The sequence below is a fragment of the Eriocheir sinensis genome, chromosome 52, assembly GCF_024679095.1.
Source record: "Eriocheir sinensis breed Jianghai 21 chromosome 52, ASM2467909v1, whole genome shotgun sequence".
In the NCBI taxonomy this organism is placed as follows: domain Eukaryota; kingdom Metazoa; phylum Arthropoda; class Malacostraca; order Decapoda; family Varunidae; genus Eriocheir; species Eriocheir sinensis.
Genome location: NC_066560.1, coordinates 5,982,393 through 5,998,121, shown reverse-complemented (window position 1 = coordinate 5,998,121; position 15,729 = coordinate 5,982,393). Strand labels below are relative to the sequence as shown.

The following is a 15,729-nucleotide window of genomic DNA, read 5'->3' as shown; positions in this document are numbered from 1 at the left end:
TACACGCGCCCCTTTCTCTCGCCGGGGCCGGGCCCGCGGGCCAGCAGTCTCCGTTCATCCGCCCTATAGGTGAGACCTGCCTTCACGTTGCTCGTGTTTCCCCACCCCAAATATCAGTAAATTCTCACTCTTTCCCTTGTGTTAATGTATTACTATATATCTACATATCCAGTGTAATTAAGCGAGTCTCCGTTCATCCGCCCTATAGGCCCTTTTGGTGACCAGTCAGCGCGTCTCGTCCACTCCAATTCACGCACACACACATACACTCCCCCCCCACACCCGTTTCCCCAAACGTCTCACCCAAGCATTACTAATATGTAGTCGCGTTTTTGTTACCCTTGTGTGGCAGCCATAGGCTCGACAAGGGAAGTTTGTTAGGGTGTAAGGTTCTCAGTAGTAACTATATTTTTGTAATTTCACAAGGCCGGCCTAGGCTCTAGAACAAACAATTATATCTTTGTAACAAATGTCTCCGTAAAATTCCCCTTGTAATTATATTATTTTGGTTATCACTGTCCCTCATTTAATCTTAAGGTTACGAGTTGATCAGCCAGACGACACGCAAGGAAATCCGTACCTTCACGTCTCCCTCCCTCTTCTGTGTCTACGTTGCCCCCTCAAGTGTTTTCTCCCGTCTTTCATCCGGCGTAGCTAGAGTGTAGTCAGTTTTATTTTCTCCCCATTGTGCAGGAGGTTCCGACCCTCATCGTGGTGGCAGCCTACCTTCTATAGTCGTTCGCATTCAATTACGCAGGAGTTTATTCAAGTCTTTAATTTGTTCTATGCTCAGGAAGTTAACGTACATGCAGTAAAATTCAGTAAGATTCAGTCATAGTAAAAAAGAGTAAAGAACGCCCCCCCAATTTTCCGGGGCACTACAATCGATCATAAACAATTTTGGGTAAAGATTCATTTTAGTACCGTGCCAGTATTTCATTACCTGCCTTATGAAACATCACTAGCTCTTCATATATCTTTTCTACAAACGTTCAACAATCATGGAAATGCTTTCAAAATCCAATTCAAGGAATATATATTGTTGAAAATAGGGGATAATATTCACGAAAGCGTAGCCTTCTCTGGCGGCGCCCGCGGTGACGGTGCCGCCAACGCAGCCGCAAAATAGCTCGCAGAGGGTTTAGGGTGGGGGACCATTTTTAAACTACTCCAACCGAACTTTACGACCTGCTAACGGGGGGGCGCCCCCCTCGATCCCCCCTTCTAACCAGAGGGCTGTGCCCCCCACACACACACATGTACATGCGACTTATTTCTGCGAGGAGGTATTTCTCGCAACACCGGGTGCACCGCCGCCGCGACCACCGCCAGAGGAGGCTACGCTTTCGTGAAAATCATCCCCTATTTTCAACAGTAAATAGTACCTGAATTGGATTTTGAAAGCGTTTCCATTATTGTTGAACGTTTGTAGAAAAAAAAATATATGAAGAGCTAGTGATTTTTCATAAGGTAGGTAATGAGATACTGGCACGGTACTAAAACGAAGCTTAACCCAATTTTGATTTGTCCACATTCGTAAATCCATGAAGCATTTTAAAACATTCGATCAGTTTTCCTCGGAGGCGACGTTTCTCAAGAGAGAACATGTTAAAGGTGGAAAGCCTCTCTTCGTAGAGAGAGTGTGTGTGTGTGTGAGAGTGAGAGAGTATGTGTGAGTGTGAGAGAGAGCCTTACCTGTGCTGCGGAGGGAAGGTGGAGGGAGAAAGTGAGCGAGGAGGTGCCGACAGCAAGAGACTTTTATTTTCTATGTACTACTACTACTACTACAACTACTACTACTACTACAACTACTACAACTACTACTACTACTACCCCGCCAATACAACCTGCTTGTCGCCCTACGATGTAGCCGGATTGCTTGTTCGTAGCTCGAGACACCGTTCGTCACCCGAGACGCTTTTTGTTTGGAAAAATTTTCATGAACCGATTTGTTCGTAATGAGAGGCGCTCGTGACCCGAGGTTCCACTGTATTTATAAAAAAGCAGGTACATCAAGATCACCAGACATCATTCCTTAACACACACACACACACACACACAGGTCCTGCCAGGTTCACACACTCATAACCTCGGATTCATGAGGAGGGTGGCAGTAGTGGTGGGAGGGGCAGTGAGGGTGATGGGTGAGCTACACAAACTGGAGGGTCACTTTTGAGGCGATGAACTGCCAGACTTTGAGCACCGGCATGCTGAGGATCCGTTCAGCGGGCAGCGGGCAGGTCGAGTAGGTGGATCCGCACTGCTTGAGGGGTTCGCTAAGGCCTTCCCTTGAAGCCTTCATGTAGCGCCAGAAGAGGGAGTCCTGTGTAGTGTTCACCGGTCCGCGCAGCATTCTGGCCGAGGGATAATTGTGAATGTTGCTTTATAGTGTAGGAATGCTAGCTTAGGCTACAATTGACCATCCCATTCCCCTTTCCTCTTCTACAAAATCCTCTCTACATACACTGTCAAGCTGCTTCTTTGCCCTTCCATCATCTACAACCCCCTTTACACAAAGTCATACTCTGTCACTATGCTTCTTTTTCCTTTCCCTTTTCCTCATCTACAAAATCTCTGCACACACTATCACTCTGCTTCTTTTCCTTTCCTTCTCTCTTCTGCAAACTCTCTCTACCCATGTCATCACTTTGCCTCTGCCCCTTTCATCTTTTACATCCCCATTACACACTAACACATTACTCCTTTCCCTTTCCCTCTCCTCCCTCTACACATATCACTCTGCCTCCATTCCCCCTCCTTTGCAAGCACTCCCATAGCACACACCTCAGCTCCTTCAGGAAGATTTGGCCAATGGGGTTAAAGGCTTCAGGCTCAGCGGACAGCTCGCATAATAGGCGCTCTTGGCAGGGCAGAGTTGGCAGCTGTGGGGGAAGAGATGTGCGGGTTAGAGGATGGTAGTGTGTGTGTGTGTGTGTGTGTGTGTGTGTGTCACTGTTTAACCTTCCGCTGCAGTCACTTATTTCTTTGCTGGTCGGTTGTTTCAATTTTTTTTTGTTTTTTTTTGTTTCATTGATTGTATCTTGTCAGGAAGGTCCGCGAAGTACGAAACCGCGAACATTGAAACTGTGAATACAGAATAGGCGAAAACGAAGGGTGATTCTCCTCCTCCTCCTCCTGCCACTACTACTACTACTACTACTATTACTATTACATAAAAGATACCTCCACCCATGTTTATTTTCCGGACACATAATCATGGAGGGCTAATGACTGTGGCATCCAACCATATATCTACTACTACTTAGCACTAAATCTATACATAACACCCTATCATCTGTTGCATCTAGATCTCCCTTTCCATCCCTACTCATGTCACTCTCGACTCACCCTAATGTCACTCTCCACCGTTGTGGCCTCATAGTCCATATTGGAGATGTTGGTGGCTTTTGGGCCAGTGTCTGGTGCCCCTGAGACATAGGATGGCTGACCTGAGCAGGGAGAACGAGAGGCGACACCTCATCCAGGTGACAACGTGGCTCCTTGGCTGATGCTGCTTTTCTGAGATCAGTTCCGCGAGTCGTGCGTAGAGGCATCGGGCCCTGGGACCCATCCCGCCGGATGTGGTGAAGACGAGGGGGGTGAAGCTGCCCTGATCCACATGTTGGATTCTTTCACCGTATGCCCATATCTTCTCCTTCTCGTTCCTGTGGTGGGCGGCTTCCAGGGGCAGCTCACGGTGACAGGCAGCCATCGGGTCGAATATGCGGATGTCCATGAACTCCCCCTGTCCGCGCACCCAGAATCCGCGGGCACTTACATCAACCCGTGCCTCCTGTGAGGTATTGGCTGTCCTGTACCGAAGGTGTTCGCCGCCCAGGGGAAGCAGTGCCGGCTCGGTAGTGACGTCTTGGCATACCTCCCCGAGCATGCTGGCTGTCAGATCCCTCACCTCATCGTGTCGAATACAGACGTGAGTGAGTGAGTGACATCATTATTTTGGTGATCCACATGCACAGAGATCAGGCAGCCCCTCAATCGGCCAGCCATATCTCAGAGCAACGGCGTCGACAAATTCTTGTTTGTTGAGGCTGAAGCCTTTTGCTCTGATTGGAAGTGACGTGAGCCAGTTAGAGGCGCCTGCCTCCTGTGCTGTGTGGATTTTTCTACACATTTCTGTGGACAGGTGGTGTTGAAGACGGTCCAGCTCGTCCTTTTGGGCCTGGTGTCTTTCTTCTGAAAAATTTCTTTTGATTTCTCTTATTTCAGTTTGGTCTTCGACTACTACTACTACTTCTACTACTTCTACTACTTCCACTACTACTGCCACAACTACTACTATAATAATAATACATCTACCACTACTACTACTACTTTTTTATATTTTTTTACGTTGCCTATTGCGCCGGTAGGCATCTTCCCGGTGGGGCCTGATGGTCGGCCCAAGGCTTCTTCCAGGTGGGGCCTGATGGTCTGCCCAGCCCGTTCTGGCGCAGGCGAGTGTTTATAGTGGCGCCATCTTGCATTGGCTCATGCTGCCCCCCCGGAACTCGTTCTTGATTCGCTTGGACGGCTTCCTCTAGAGTCCGGGTTGATGGGTGGTCTTCAGGACAGCATGTGGGTAGTTTTAAGCCACTCGGCGGTGACTGAAAAATCCGAGTGGTAGCGTGAGGATTCGAACCCGCGTCGTCCATCACGCGGCGAATGTGGGTCCAGTACGCTATCACTTCGGCCACCGCCTACCCTACTACTACTGCTACTATTACTACTACTACTACTATAACAACTCCTCCTCCTCCTCCCCTTCCTCCTCTTCCTACTACTACTACTACTACTACTACTACTTCTACTACTACTACTACTACTACTACTGCTACCACCCCTACCACTGCGTACCTCGAGGTGTGAGAAGTAGGTAGTGAGGCGCGAGAGGGGCTGTTCGTAGGCCGGGTCCCACGCCAGGTCCTCCGGGAAGGGGTGCAGGCGGCGGCGGGTGTTCTCCGCCTCCTCGTCGCCCCACGAGGCGACGTCGCTCAGCCCCATGTCATGCAATGCCCTACCGGACTCGGGTCTCAGGGTGGGCACGGCGAATGAGATGGGCATGGTGAGGAGAAAAGCTGCAATGGAGGATAGTGTTATAGTTGTTTCTTTATCGTTGTTGTTGTTGTTGGGTGTTTTTTTATTCCTTTTTTCTACTTGTCTCCCTTCTTGATATTTTCTCATGTTCTTTCTTACTTTCTTTCTTTCTGTCTATCCTTCTTTCTCTTACTTTTCCCCCTTTTCCTTTCCTCTCTATCTTGCTCCTCACATGTTATCCCAGTCTCTCTCTCTCTCTCTCTCTCTCTCTCTCTCTCTCTCTCTCTCTCTCTCTCTCTCTCTCTCTCTCTCTCTCTCTCTCTCTCTCTCTCTCTCTCTCTCTCTCTCTCTCTCTCTGCAGTTTTCTTTTCCTCCCCTTCATTCTTTTCTTGATCCTCTTCCAGTCAAGCGAAGCAAAGTAGTAAACGTTAGATTTTTTTTCTTTCTAGTTCAAAAGGGCGAAAGTGTGTGTGTGTGTGTGTGTGTGTGTGTGTGTGTGTGTGTGTGTATGGTTTGCGTTCACGATGAAGAGGAAGGGAGGGGAGGAAGGGAGGAAGGAGGAGAGAGAGAGAGAGAGAGAGAGAGAGAGAGAGAGAGAGAGAGAGAGAGAGAGAGAGAGAGAGAGAGAGAATAATGTGAAGGGGTAAAGGGGGGAAGAGAAGAGGGAGGGGGGGGGGGCTTACCTAGTAAAACGGGGGCGTCTGGGTTGATATAGGCGAAACGTTTTTCACGCCGCCCACCGTCCACTCGGCCCTCCACCACCATCACCACCACCACCACCACCATCGCCGCCACCATCACCACCTCCATGCTGCCTCGACTTCTCATGGTGCTGCAATGAAAGCGTTGTCATTATTATTATTATTATTGTTATTATTATTATTATTATTATTATTATTATTATTATTATTATTATTATTATTTACTGTTTGTGTTGTTGATTTGCGTTATAAGAGATTTTTGAGCAGGGGGATCGTTAGTTTCACACACACACACACACACACACACACACACTCCGATAGCTCAATCGGAAGAGCTGCGCTGCCAGGCTTTGCAGCCGGACAGGGCGGCGGTTCGAGCCCGCTCAGGCCGGATTCTTTCCGCTGACAAAGAATGGTTACTGTCCCCCCTTGAGCAAGGGGGATGGGGTGTGGTGTGTGAGGTCCTGGCAGTACCCAGAGATCGACTATAGAGAGCACTTGCTCATGTCGGGAGGGGACTTGCTGGCTATTACGAGTCCACCTCGTGATCAGGCCGTGGTGAGCACACACACACACACACACACACACACATCAAAGAGGTGATTGGTGTGGTTAATGTCCGGGAAAAGAAATAAAGAATGCAGCACTGATCATTGCGCGCTTGTGTGTGTAAGGGGGGGGGGGTGGATACGAGAGAGAGAGAGAGAGAGTGGGGGCGAGAGGGGGAGGGGGGGAGGGTACCCACTCTCGCCTTCCAAGCCAGAGGAGACTAGTATTCCGTCCGGCTCCTTGTATGTAATGGGCCATTAAGTGCGCGGCGCCTGAGCTGAAAGGGAACGGCGCATTACGGATGGGAAGCGAGAGGATGAATGTTAGCCCCGGAAAGGAGAGGAAGGAGGAGAACACCGCTGGGAGTGTCAGAAGAAGGATGGCAAGGAAGGAGAGCGAGAGTAAAGGAAGGGAAGGGAAGGAAGAGACGAGAAATAAAGAAAGAAAGGAATGAGAATGAATGTTAGCCCCGGAAAGGAAGGGAAGGAGAAAAGGGATGCTGGGAATGTCAGATGAACGATGGCAAGGAAAGGAAGCGAAATAATGAATGAAGACAATGGGAAGAAGAGTCGGGAAAGGAAGAAAGAAAGTAGGGAAGGGAGGATATGAATGTTAGTCCAGGAAAGGAGAGGAAGGAGGAAAAGGATACCGGTAAAGTCAGAAGGAAAGGAGGGGAAAGGAAAGCGCTGTTTTTCCTTCTCTTTTATTTCCTTCGTCTTCTTCCTGTGTGTTTTCTCCTCTTAATACCCTGTTATCAGTTCTCTTGTTATTCCATTAGTTTTCTCTTCCCCCAATTCGTTATTCTCCTCTTTATTTCCCTTTGTCATTCCCCTTATTTTCCTCCCCACCTTTCTCTCATTTCCTCTCTCTACTCTTCTTCCTTTTCGTTATTATCCTCCTTAATATCCTGTTGTCAGTCCTCTTATTCCCTTTCTATTTTTTTCGTTTTTCTCTTCTCCTTTCCTTTTCATTCCCTTCGTCGTTTCTTCGTCCAATTTGTTTTCTTCCTCTTTATTCCATTTTGTCCTTCCTTTTCTTCCCTCTCTTATTATCTTCTCCTTTCCCTTATTATTCTCTTCGTCTTTTCTTCGTCCAGTTCATTATTTTCTTCCTCTTGTCATTCCCTGTTGTCATGACTCGTATCTAGGGAGCATTGTCGTATCTACGGGAACTCTTCGTCAATCTCGTCCTTCCCACATTCGCTCCTTCCTTTGCTCCCCTCGTCCCCCACCATCACATAAGCCTTTGGGATGAGGCACGCGGCTGTAGGATGGTGGTAGTGGTGGGGTTGGGTTCTCCCCCTTCCCCCCCCCACCCACCCCGCCCTATGTCCTGCCCGCTACCCGCCCTATCCTCCCTTTATTGGGCTTGGATTCAAGTAACTTTTTTGCACGAGTCCGAGGGCGATTACATTGTGACATCACGAATCCAAGTACGAGTTCAATTACTCTGTTTTACAACTGAACTTGAGTCCACGTAAGAGTTACGCGGCGTGTGGCGCATGACAAGACGGCCAAACGCACGTGCTCTCCATGGCAAGGCGAGCCATGGTGGTGGTGATGGTGGTGATGATGGTGCCCAGTTGCGGGACATTGGAAGGATACATTCTTATTCCAAGGGCGGGACGCAGGCAGCCATTGCTCCTCGGGGTCATGACTCAGGATAGCCTCGAATCCTTGGTCTGGAGGGTTTTGTAATGGCTTGGAATGTTCTTGTTTTTTTTTTCTTTTTACTTTTTCTTTGTTATTGTTGTTGTTCTTATTCTTGTCTTGTTTTTGTTCTTCGTCTTGTTCTTATCGTTCTTCGCCGTGTTCTTGTTCTTTGTCTTGTTTTTGTTTATCGTCTTGTTCTTGTTCTTCAACTTGTTCTTTTGTCTTGTTCTTGTTCTTCGTCTTGTTCTTGATCTTGTTCTTCGTCTTGTTCTTGTTCTTCTTGTTCTTGTTTTTCGTCTTGTTCTTGTTCTTTTGTCTTGTTCTTGTTCTTCGTCTTGTTCTTCTTGTTCATCATTTTCTTCCTTCCATTTCCCTGTTGTCATTCTCTTTATTTCTTTCTCTTCTTTTATTTTTTTCCCTTCCCTTCTCTCTTTCCTTTCCTATCCTTTCGTCTTTTCTTCGTTCAATTGTTGTCATTCCTCTTATTCCTTTCTCTTCTTATATTTTTTCCCTTCCTTTCTCCCTTCCCTTTCTTTTCCTTTCGTCTTTTCTTCGTGCAATTAATTATTCTCCTCTTCTTAATTTCCCGTTTGCCAGTTCTGTTTACATTCTCCTTTCGTTTTCGTCTGCCACTTAAGCATTCTCGTCCTCTTTTGTGTTTTATTTTCGATACTCTAAAATTTCAGATTCTCCTCCTTGACTCGTCCTCCGGTGAAAGGAATATCACTGGCGGCTTCCTTCCTTTTCCAGTCGCTAGTAACGGTTTTAATGCGTCAATCTCTCCACGTGTGTCTATCTCTGTAGCTCTCTCTCTCTCTCTCTCTCTCTCTCTCTCTCTCTCTCTCTCTCTCTCTCTCTCTCTCTCTCTCTCTCTCTCTCTCTCTGCAATGTTTTTATGTTCTTTTTATCTCTTGTTTGGCACCAGTTAACTTTACATTCTTTCCCCAATCCTTCACCTCGAGTCAGTTAGATTTGTCTGTTTCTCTTCCTCTTACTTTTCATCTCTCAACTCTGTGTGTGTGTGTGTGTGTGTGTGTGTGTGTGTGTGTGTGTGTGTGTGTGTGTGTGTGTGGCGCATGACAAGACGGCCAAACGTATTCGTGCTCTCCATGGCAAAGCGAGCGTGGTGCCCCGATATCCCTGCCCAGTTGCGGGACATTGGAGGAATAATACATTCTTATTCCAAGGGCGGGACGCAGGCGGCCATTGCTCCTCGGGACTCAGGATAGCCTCGAGTCCTTGGTCTGGAGGTCATTGTTAGGAGTTGGAATGTTCTTGTTTTTTTCTTTTTACTTTTTCTTTGTTGTTGTTGTTGTTCTTATTCTTGTCTTGTTCTTGTTCTTCGTCTTGTTCTTGTTCTTCGTCTTTTTCTTCTTACTCTTGTCCTTTTCCTCTTATTCTTTTTGTCCTCTTTTTTCTTCCTCTTCTTGTCCTTCTTTTCCTCTTCTTTTTTTTACCTTTTCCTCCTTCCTTTTCTTGTTTTGCTTTAACTTCTGTTTACTACTACTACTACTACTACTACTACTGCTACGACTACTAATACTTTCTTTTCTTCTTCGTATTACCATCATCACCATCATTATCATCATCATCATCATCATCATCATTATCATTACTATTATCATCATTTCTATCATCATCATTACAGATCGCTGTCGGGGAGAATCACCTGATGGGCTGCTGGGGCTCCCATTGGACAGGTGTGCCCCCTCTCCACAGGTAAGCAACTATTCACAGGTGACCACAATGCCCGGCTATAGTCAAACCATTTCAAATAGTCCGTTTGGGAGTTCGATTCTGCGGGTCCTTTCCTCCCCTCTGCTCTGCCACCAGTCCAAACACCTATCTTTCTCTTTCATAATTACGTCGAAGTAACATATGAGAGGAAGGGATAGGTGTTGGGAATGTGTGGCAGAGCAGAGGGGAGGAAAGAACCCGCAGAATCGAACGCCTAAACGGACTATTCGAAATGGTTTGACTATACTTGTGTGTCCCTTTTTAAGGCCCAGTCACACTGACTGTACGACCTACTGACGACCTCCCGCGACCTGCAGGTCGCGGAAGGTCACACATGGTCGTGCGTGCGATCGTCATGTTTCCGTCCGCCGTGCGACCGGAAAGGTCGGCTGGAGGTTTTGGGTGCTGCACCAAAACCTCCAGCCGACCTCCCAGGTCGCTGCCGTTTGTGAAAAAGGCTGCCGTCCGTTGGCCGAATGTACTGCGTCTGGACGGTAAGCGGACTGCCACCGGTGGCCGACAGATGACGGTTAACTGGTGAATGGCGGCCGGATGGCACACGACCAAATGTGTGGATCACCTCTGCCTAACGAAAACAAAGTACTGCAGGACATGATGTATACAGCAAAAACAATTAGAATCTGTGGAGCTAATGGCTTTCATCCATTTCAAAAAGAATTGTATCAAGATAGCGCTACTATAAATACTCGCCTGCGCCACAACGGGCTGGGGCGACCATCAGGCCCCCACCAGTGAGAAAGCCTAACGGAGCAATAGGCTGCGACGTAAAAAAAAAAAAAAAAAAAAATCATCTTCTCTGCCCAGGTTGATAGAAATGCTTTAGAACGAATATGATGTAACATACATACTAACATACAGGTTAAACCAAAATTGCTTGGAGCTTTTTTTGCATGTCTACATTTAAGTTTTGTGCCATTATTCCTCGTTCGAAAAGTGTCATCGTGTAATGCCATGAAATTGTAGCGCACCCCTGTCGCCTTACAGTCCCTCCCCCCTCCCTGTTTTCCAGACACCGTCTAGACACATGTCCGTTTCGCCTATGGTTGGCTGCGTCTTTAGCAACCTCATTTTTCCTTCTTACTAAATTTTCTCACCAAAATAAATCAGTTCTAGTCTTTTGTAAACCCTCCCTACCTCCCAGCTTTGTTTCCGACTTAATTGTTCCCCAGAGAGCTAATTTAACACTTTCATCCCTCCCCATAAATCACGCCTTGAGACACTTCAATTTTCAACAATACACGCGCCCCTTTCTCTCGCCGGGGCCGGGCCCGCGGGCCAGCAGTCTCCGTTCATCCGCCCTATAGGTGAGACCTGCCTTCACGTTGCTCGTGTTTCCCCACCCCAAATATCAGTAAATTCTCACTCTTTCCCTTGTGTTAATATATTACTATATATCTACATATCCAGTGTAATTAAGCGAGTCTCCGTTCATCTGCCCTATAGGCCCTTTTGGTGACCAGTCAGCGCGTCTCGTCCACTCCAATTCACGCACACACACATACACTCCCCCCCCCCCCGCCCCACGCGTTTCCCCAAACGTCTCACCCAAGCATTACTAATATGTAGTCGCGTTTTTGTTACCCTTGTGTGGCAGCCATAGGCTCGACAAGGGAAGTTTGTTAGGGTGTAAGGTTCTCAGTAGTAACTATATTTTTGTAATTTCACAAGGCCGGCCTAGGCTCTAGAACAAACAATTATATCTTTGTAACAAATGTCTCCGTAAAATTCCCCTTGTAATTATATTATTTTGGTTATCACTGTCCCTCATTTAATCTTAAGGTTACGAGTTGATCAGCCGGACGACACGCAAGGAAATCCGTACCTTCACGTCTCCCTCCCTCTTCTGTGTCTACGTTGCCCCCTCAAGTGTTTTCTCCCGTCTTTCATCCGGCGTAGCTAGAGTGTAGTCAGTTTTATTTTCTCCCCATTGTGCAGGAGGTTCCGACCCTCATCGTGGTGGCAGCCTACCTTCTATAGTCGTTCGCATTCAATTACGCAGGAGTTTATTCAAGTCTTTAATTTGTTCTATGCTCAGGAAGTTAACGTACATGCAGTAAAATTCAGTAAGATTCAGTCATAGTAAAAAAGAGTAAAGAACGCCCCCCCAATTTTCCGGGGCACTACAATCGATCATAAACAATTTTGGGTAAAGATTCATTTTAGTACCGTGCCAGTATTTCATTACCTGCCTTATGAAACATCACTAGCTCTTCATATATCTTTTCTACAAACGTTCAACAATCATGGAAATGCTTTCAAAATCCAATTCAAGGAATATATATTGTTGAAAATAGGGGATAATATTCACGAAAGCGTAGCCTTCTCTGGCGGCGCCCGCGGTGACGGTGCCGCCAACGCAGCCGCAAAATAGCTCGCAGAGGGTTTAGGGTGGGGGACCATTTTTAAACTACTCCAACCGAACTTTACGACCTGCTAACGGGGGGGGCGCGCCCCTCGATCCCCCCTTCTAACCAGAGGGGGGCTGTGCCCCCCCCCCCCCCCCCACACACACACATGTACATGCGACTTATTTCTGCGAGGAGGTATTTCTCGCAACACCAGTGCACCGCCGCGACCACCGCCAGAGGAGGCTACGCTTTCGTGAAAATCATCCCCTATTTTCAACAGTAATTTAGTACCTGAATTGGATTTTGAAAGCGTTTCCATTATTGTTGAACGTTTGTAGAAAAAAAAATATATGAAGAGCTAGTGATTTTTCATAAGGTAGGTAATGAGATACTGGCACGGTACTAAAACGAAGCTTAACCCAATTTTGATTTGTCCACATTCGTAAATCCATGAAGTATTTTAAAACATTCGATCAGTTTTCCTCGGAGGCGACGTTTCTCAAGAGAGAACATGTTAAAGGTGGAAAGCCTCTCTTCGTAGAGAGAGTGTGTGTGTGTGTGAGAGTGAGAGAGTATGTGTGAGTGTGAGAGAGAGCCTTACCTGTGCTGCGGAGGGAAGGTGGAGGGAGAAAGTGAGCGAGGAGGTGCCGACAGCAAGAGACTTTTATTTTCTATGTACTACTACTACTACTACAACTACTACTACTACTACTACTACTACAACTACTACAACTACAACTACTACTACTACTACTACTACTACTACTACAACTACTACTACTACTACCCCGCCAATACAACCTGCTTGTCGCCCTACGATGTAGCCGGATTGCTTGTTCGTAGCTCGAGACACCGTTCGTCACCCGAGACGCTTTTTGTTAGGAAAAATTTTCATGAACCGATTTGTTCGTAATGAGAGGCGCTCGTGACCCGAGGTTCCACTGTATTTATAAAAAAGCAGGTACATCAAGATCACCAGACATCATTCCTTAACACACACACACACACACACACACACACAAACACACACACACAGGTCCTGCCAGGTTCACACACTCATAACCTCGGATTCATGAGGAGGGTGGCAGTAGTGGTGGGAGGGGCAGTGAGGGTGATGGGTGAGCTACACAAACTGGAGGGTCACTTTTGAGGCGATGAACTGCCAGACTTTGAGCACCGGCATGCTGAGGATCCGTTCAGCGGGCAGCGGGCAGGTCGAGTAGGTGGATCCGCACTGCTTGAGGGGCTCGCTAAGGCCTTCCCTTGAAGCCTTCATGTAGCGCCAGAAGAGGGAGTCCTGTGTAGTGTTCACCGGTCCGCGCAGCATTCTGGCCGAGGGATAATTGTGAATGTTGCTTTATAGTGTAGGAATGCTAGCTTAGGCTACAATTGACCATCCCATTCCCCTTTCCTCTTCTACAAAATCCTCTCTACATACACTGTCAAGTTGCTTCTTTGCCCTTCCATCATCTACAACCCCCTTTACACATACTCTGTCACTATGCTTCTTTTTCCTTTCCCTTTTCCTCGTCTACAAAATCTTCTCTGCACACACTATCACTCTGCTTCTTTTCCTTTCCTTCTCTCTTCTGCAAACTCTCTCTACCCATGTCATCACTTTGCCTCTCCCCCTTTCATCTTTTACATCCCCATTACACACTAACACATTACTCCTTTCCCTTTCCCTCTCCTCCCTCTACACATATCACTCTGCCTCCATTCCCCTTCCTTTGCAAGCACTCCCATAACACACACCTCAGCTCCTTCAAGAAGATTTGGCCAATGGGGTTAAAGGCTTCAGGCTCAGCGGACAGCTCGCATAATAGACGCTCTTGGCAGGGCAGAGTTGGCAGCTGTGGGGGAAGAGATGTGCGGGTTAGAGGATGGTAGTGTGTGTGTGTGTCACTGTTTAACCTTCCGCTGCAGTCACTTATTTCTTTGCTGGTCGGTTGTTTCAATTTTTATTTTTTTTATTTTTGTTTCATTGATTGTATCTTGCCAGGACGGTCCGCGAAGTACGAAACCGCGAACATTGAAACTGTGAATACAGAATAGGCGAAAACGAAGGGTGATTCTCCTCCTCCTCCTCCTCCTGCCACTACTACTACTACTACTACTACTATTACATAAAAGATACCTCCACCCATGTTTATTTTCCGGACACATAATCATGGAGGGCTAATGACTGTGGCATCCAACCATATATCTACTACTACTTAGCACTAAATCTATACATAACACCCTATCATCTGTTGCATCTAGATCTCCCTTTCCATCCCTACTCATGTCACTCTCGACTCACCCAAATGTCACTCTCCACCGTTGTGGCCTCATAGTCCATATTGGAGATGTTGGTGGCTTTTGGGCCAGTGTCTGGTGCCCCTGAGACATAGGATGGCTGACCTGAGCAGGGAGAACGAGAGGCGACACCTCATCCAGGTGACAACGTGGCTCCTTGGCTGATGCTGCTTTTCTGAGATCAGTTCCGCGAGTCGTGCGTAGAGGCATCGGGCCCTGGGACCCATCCCGCCGGATGTGGTGAAGACGAGGGGGGTGAAGCTGCCCTGATCCATATGTTGGATTCTTTCACCGTATGCCCATATCTTCTCCTTCTCGTTCCTGTGGTGGGCGGCTTCCAGGGGCAGCTCACGGTGACAGGCAGCCATCGGGTCGAATATGCGGATGTCCATGAACTCCCCCTGTCCGCGCACCCAGAATCCGCGGGCACTTACATCAACCCGTGCCTCCTGTGAGGTATTGGCTGTCCTGTACCGAAGGTGTTCGCCGCCCAGGGGAAGCAGTGCCGGCTCGGTAGTGACGTCTTGGCATACCTCCCCGAGCATGCTGGCTGTCAGATCCCTCACCTCATCGTGTCGAATACAGACGTGAGTGAGTGAGTGACATCATTTGGTGATCCACATGCACAGAGATCAGGCAGCCCCTCAATCGGCCAGCCATATCTCAGAGCAACGGCGTCGACAAATTCTTGTTTGTTGAGGCTGAAGCCTTTTGCTCTGATTGGAAGTGACGTGAGCCAGTTAGAGGCGCCTGCCTCCTGTGCTGTGTGGATTTTTCTACACATTTCTGTGGACAGGTGGTGTTGAAGACGGTCCAGCTCGTCCTTTTGGGCCTGGTGTCTTTCTTCTGAAAAATTTCTTTTGATTTCTCTTATTTCAGTTTGGTCTACGACTACTACTACTACTACTACTTCCACTACTACTGCCACAACTACTACTACTGCCACAACTACTACTACTACTAATAATAATAATACATCTACCACTACTACTACTACTTTTTATTTTATTTTTATTTTTACGTTGCCTATTGCGCCGGTAGGCATCTTCCCGGTGGGGCCTGATGGTCGGCCCAAGGCTTCTTCCAGGTGGGGCCTGATGGTCTGCCCAGCCCGTTCTGGCGCAGGCGAGTGTTTATAGTGGCGCCATCTTGCATTGGCTCATGCTGCCCCCACGGAACTCGTTCTTGATTCGCTTGGACGGCTTCCTCTAGAGTCCGGGTTGATGGGTGGTCTTCAGGACAGCATGTGGGTAGTTTTAAGCCACTCGGCGGTGACTGAAAAATCCGAGTGGTAGCATGAGGATTCGAACCCGCGTCGTCCATCACGCGGCGAATGTGGGTCCAGTACGCTATCACTTCGGCCACCGCCTACCCTACTACTACTGCTAC

General features: G+C 47.7%; 1 protein-coding gene and 1 long non-coding RNA gene across 15 annotated transcripts in view; one reads left to right on the top strand and one right to left on the bottom strand.

The window, feature by feature from the left end:
• Nucleotides 1-15,729, top strand: part of LOC126982967 (uncharacterized) — a 51,976-nt gene that overhangs the window by 16,928 nt on the left and 19,319 nt on the right. Inside the window, exon 3 of the long non-coding RNA XR_007735466.1 lies at nucleotides 9,585-9,655. This is a non-coding gene — a long non-coding RNA (uncharacterized LOC126982967). The remainder of the gene's footprint in view (nucleotides 1-9,584; nucleotides 9,656-15,729) is intronic.
• LOC126982962 (uncharacterized) overlaps nucleotides 1-15,729 on the bottom strand; it is a 44,985-nt gene that overhangs the window by 11,745 nt on the left and 17,511 nt on the right. For 3 of the 14 annotated variants that reach the window (XM_050835317.1, XM_050835308.1, XM_050835305.1), the window contains exons 4-5: nucleotides 13,798-13,895; nucleotides 12,969-13,370 (exon numbers count right to left, since the gene is read on the bottom strand). The exons of 3 other annotated variants lie outside the window; for them this stretch is intronic. In XM_050835317.1, coding sequence (XP_050691274.1) covers nucleotides 13,166-13,370; nucleotides 13,798-13,895 — 303 coding nt within the window. In that variant the 3' untranslated portion in view covers nucleotides 12,969-13,165. Of the gene's footprint in view, nucleotides 1-1,991; nucleotides 2,355-2,784; nucleotides 2,883-4,854; nucleotides 5,076-5,717; nucleotides 5,867-12,968; nucleotides 13,371-13,797; nucleotides 13,896-15,729 lie in introns of those variants that run through there. 8 more of the 14 variants (XM_050835320.1, XM_050835313.1, XM_050835307.1 and 5 more) reach the window with 7 other exon arrangements.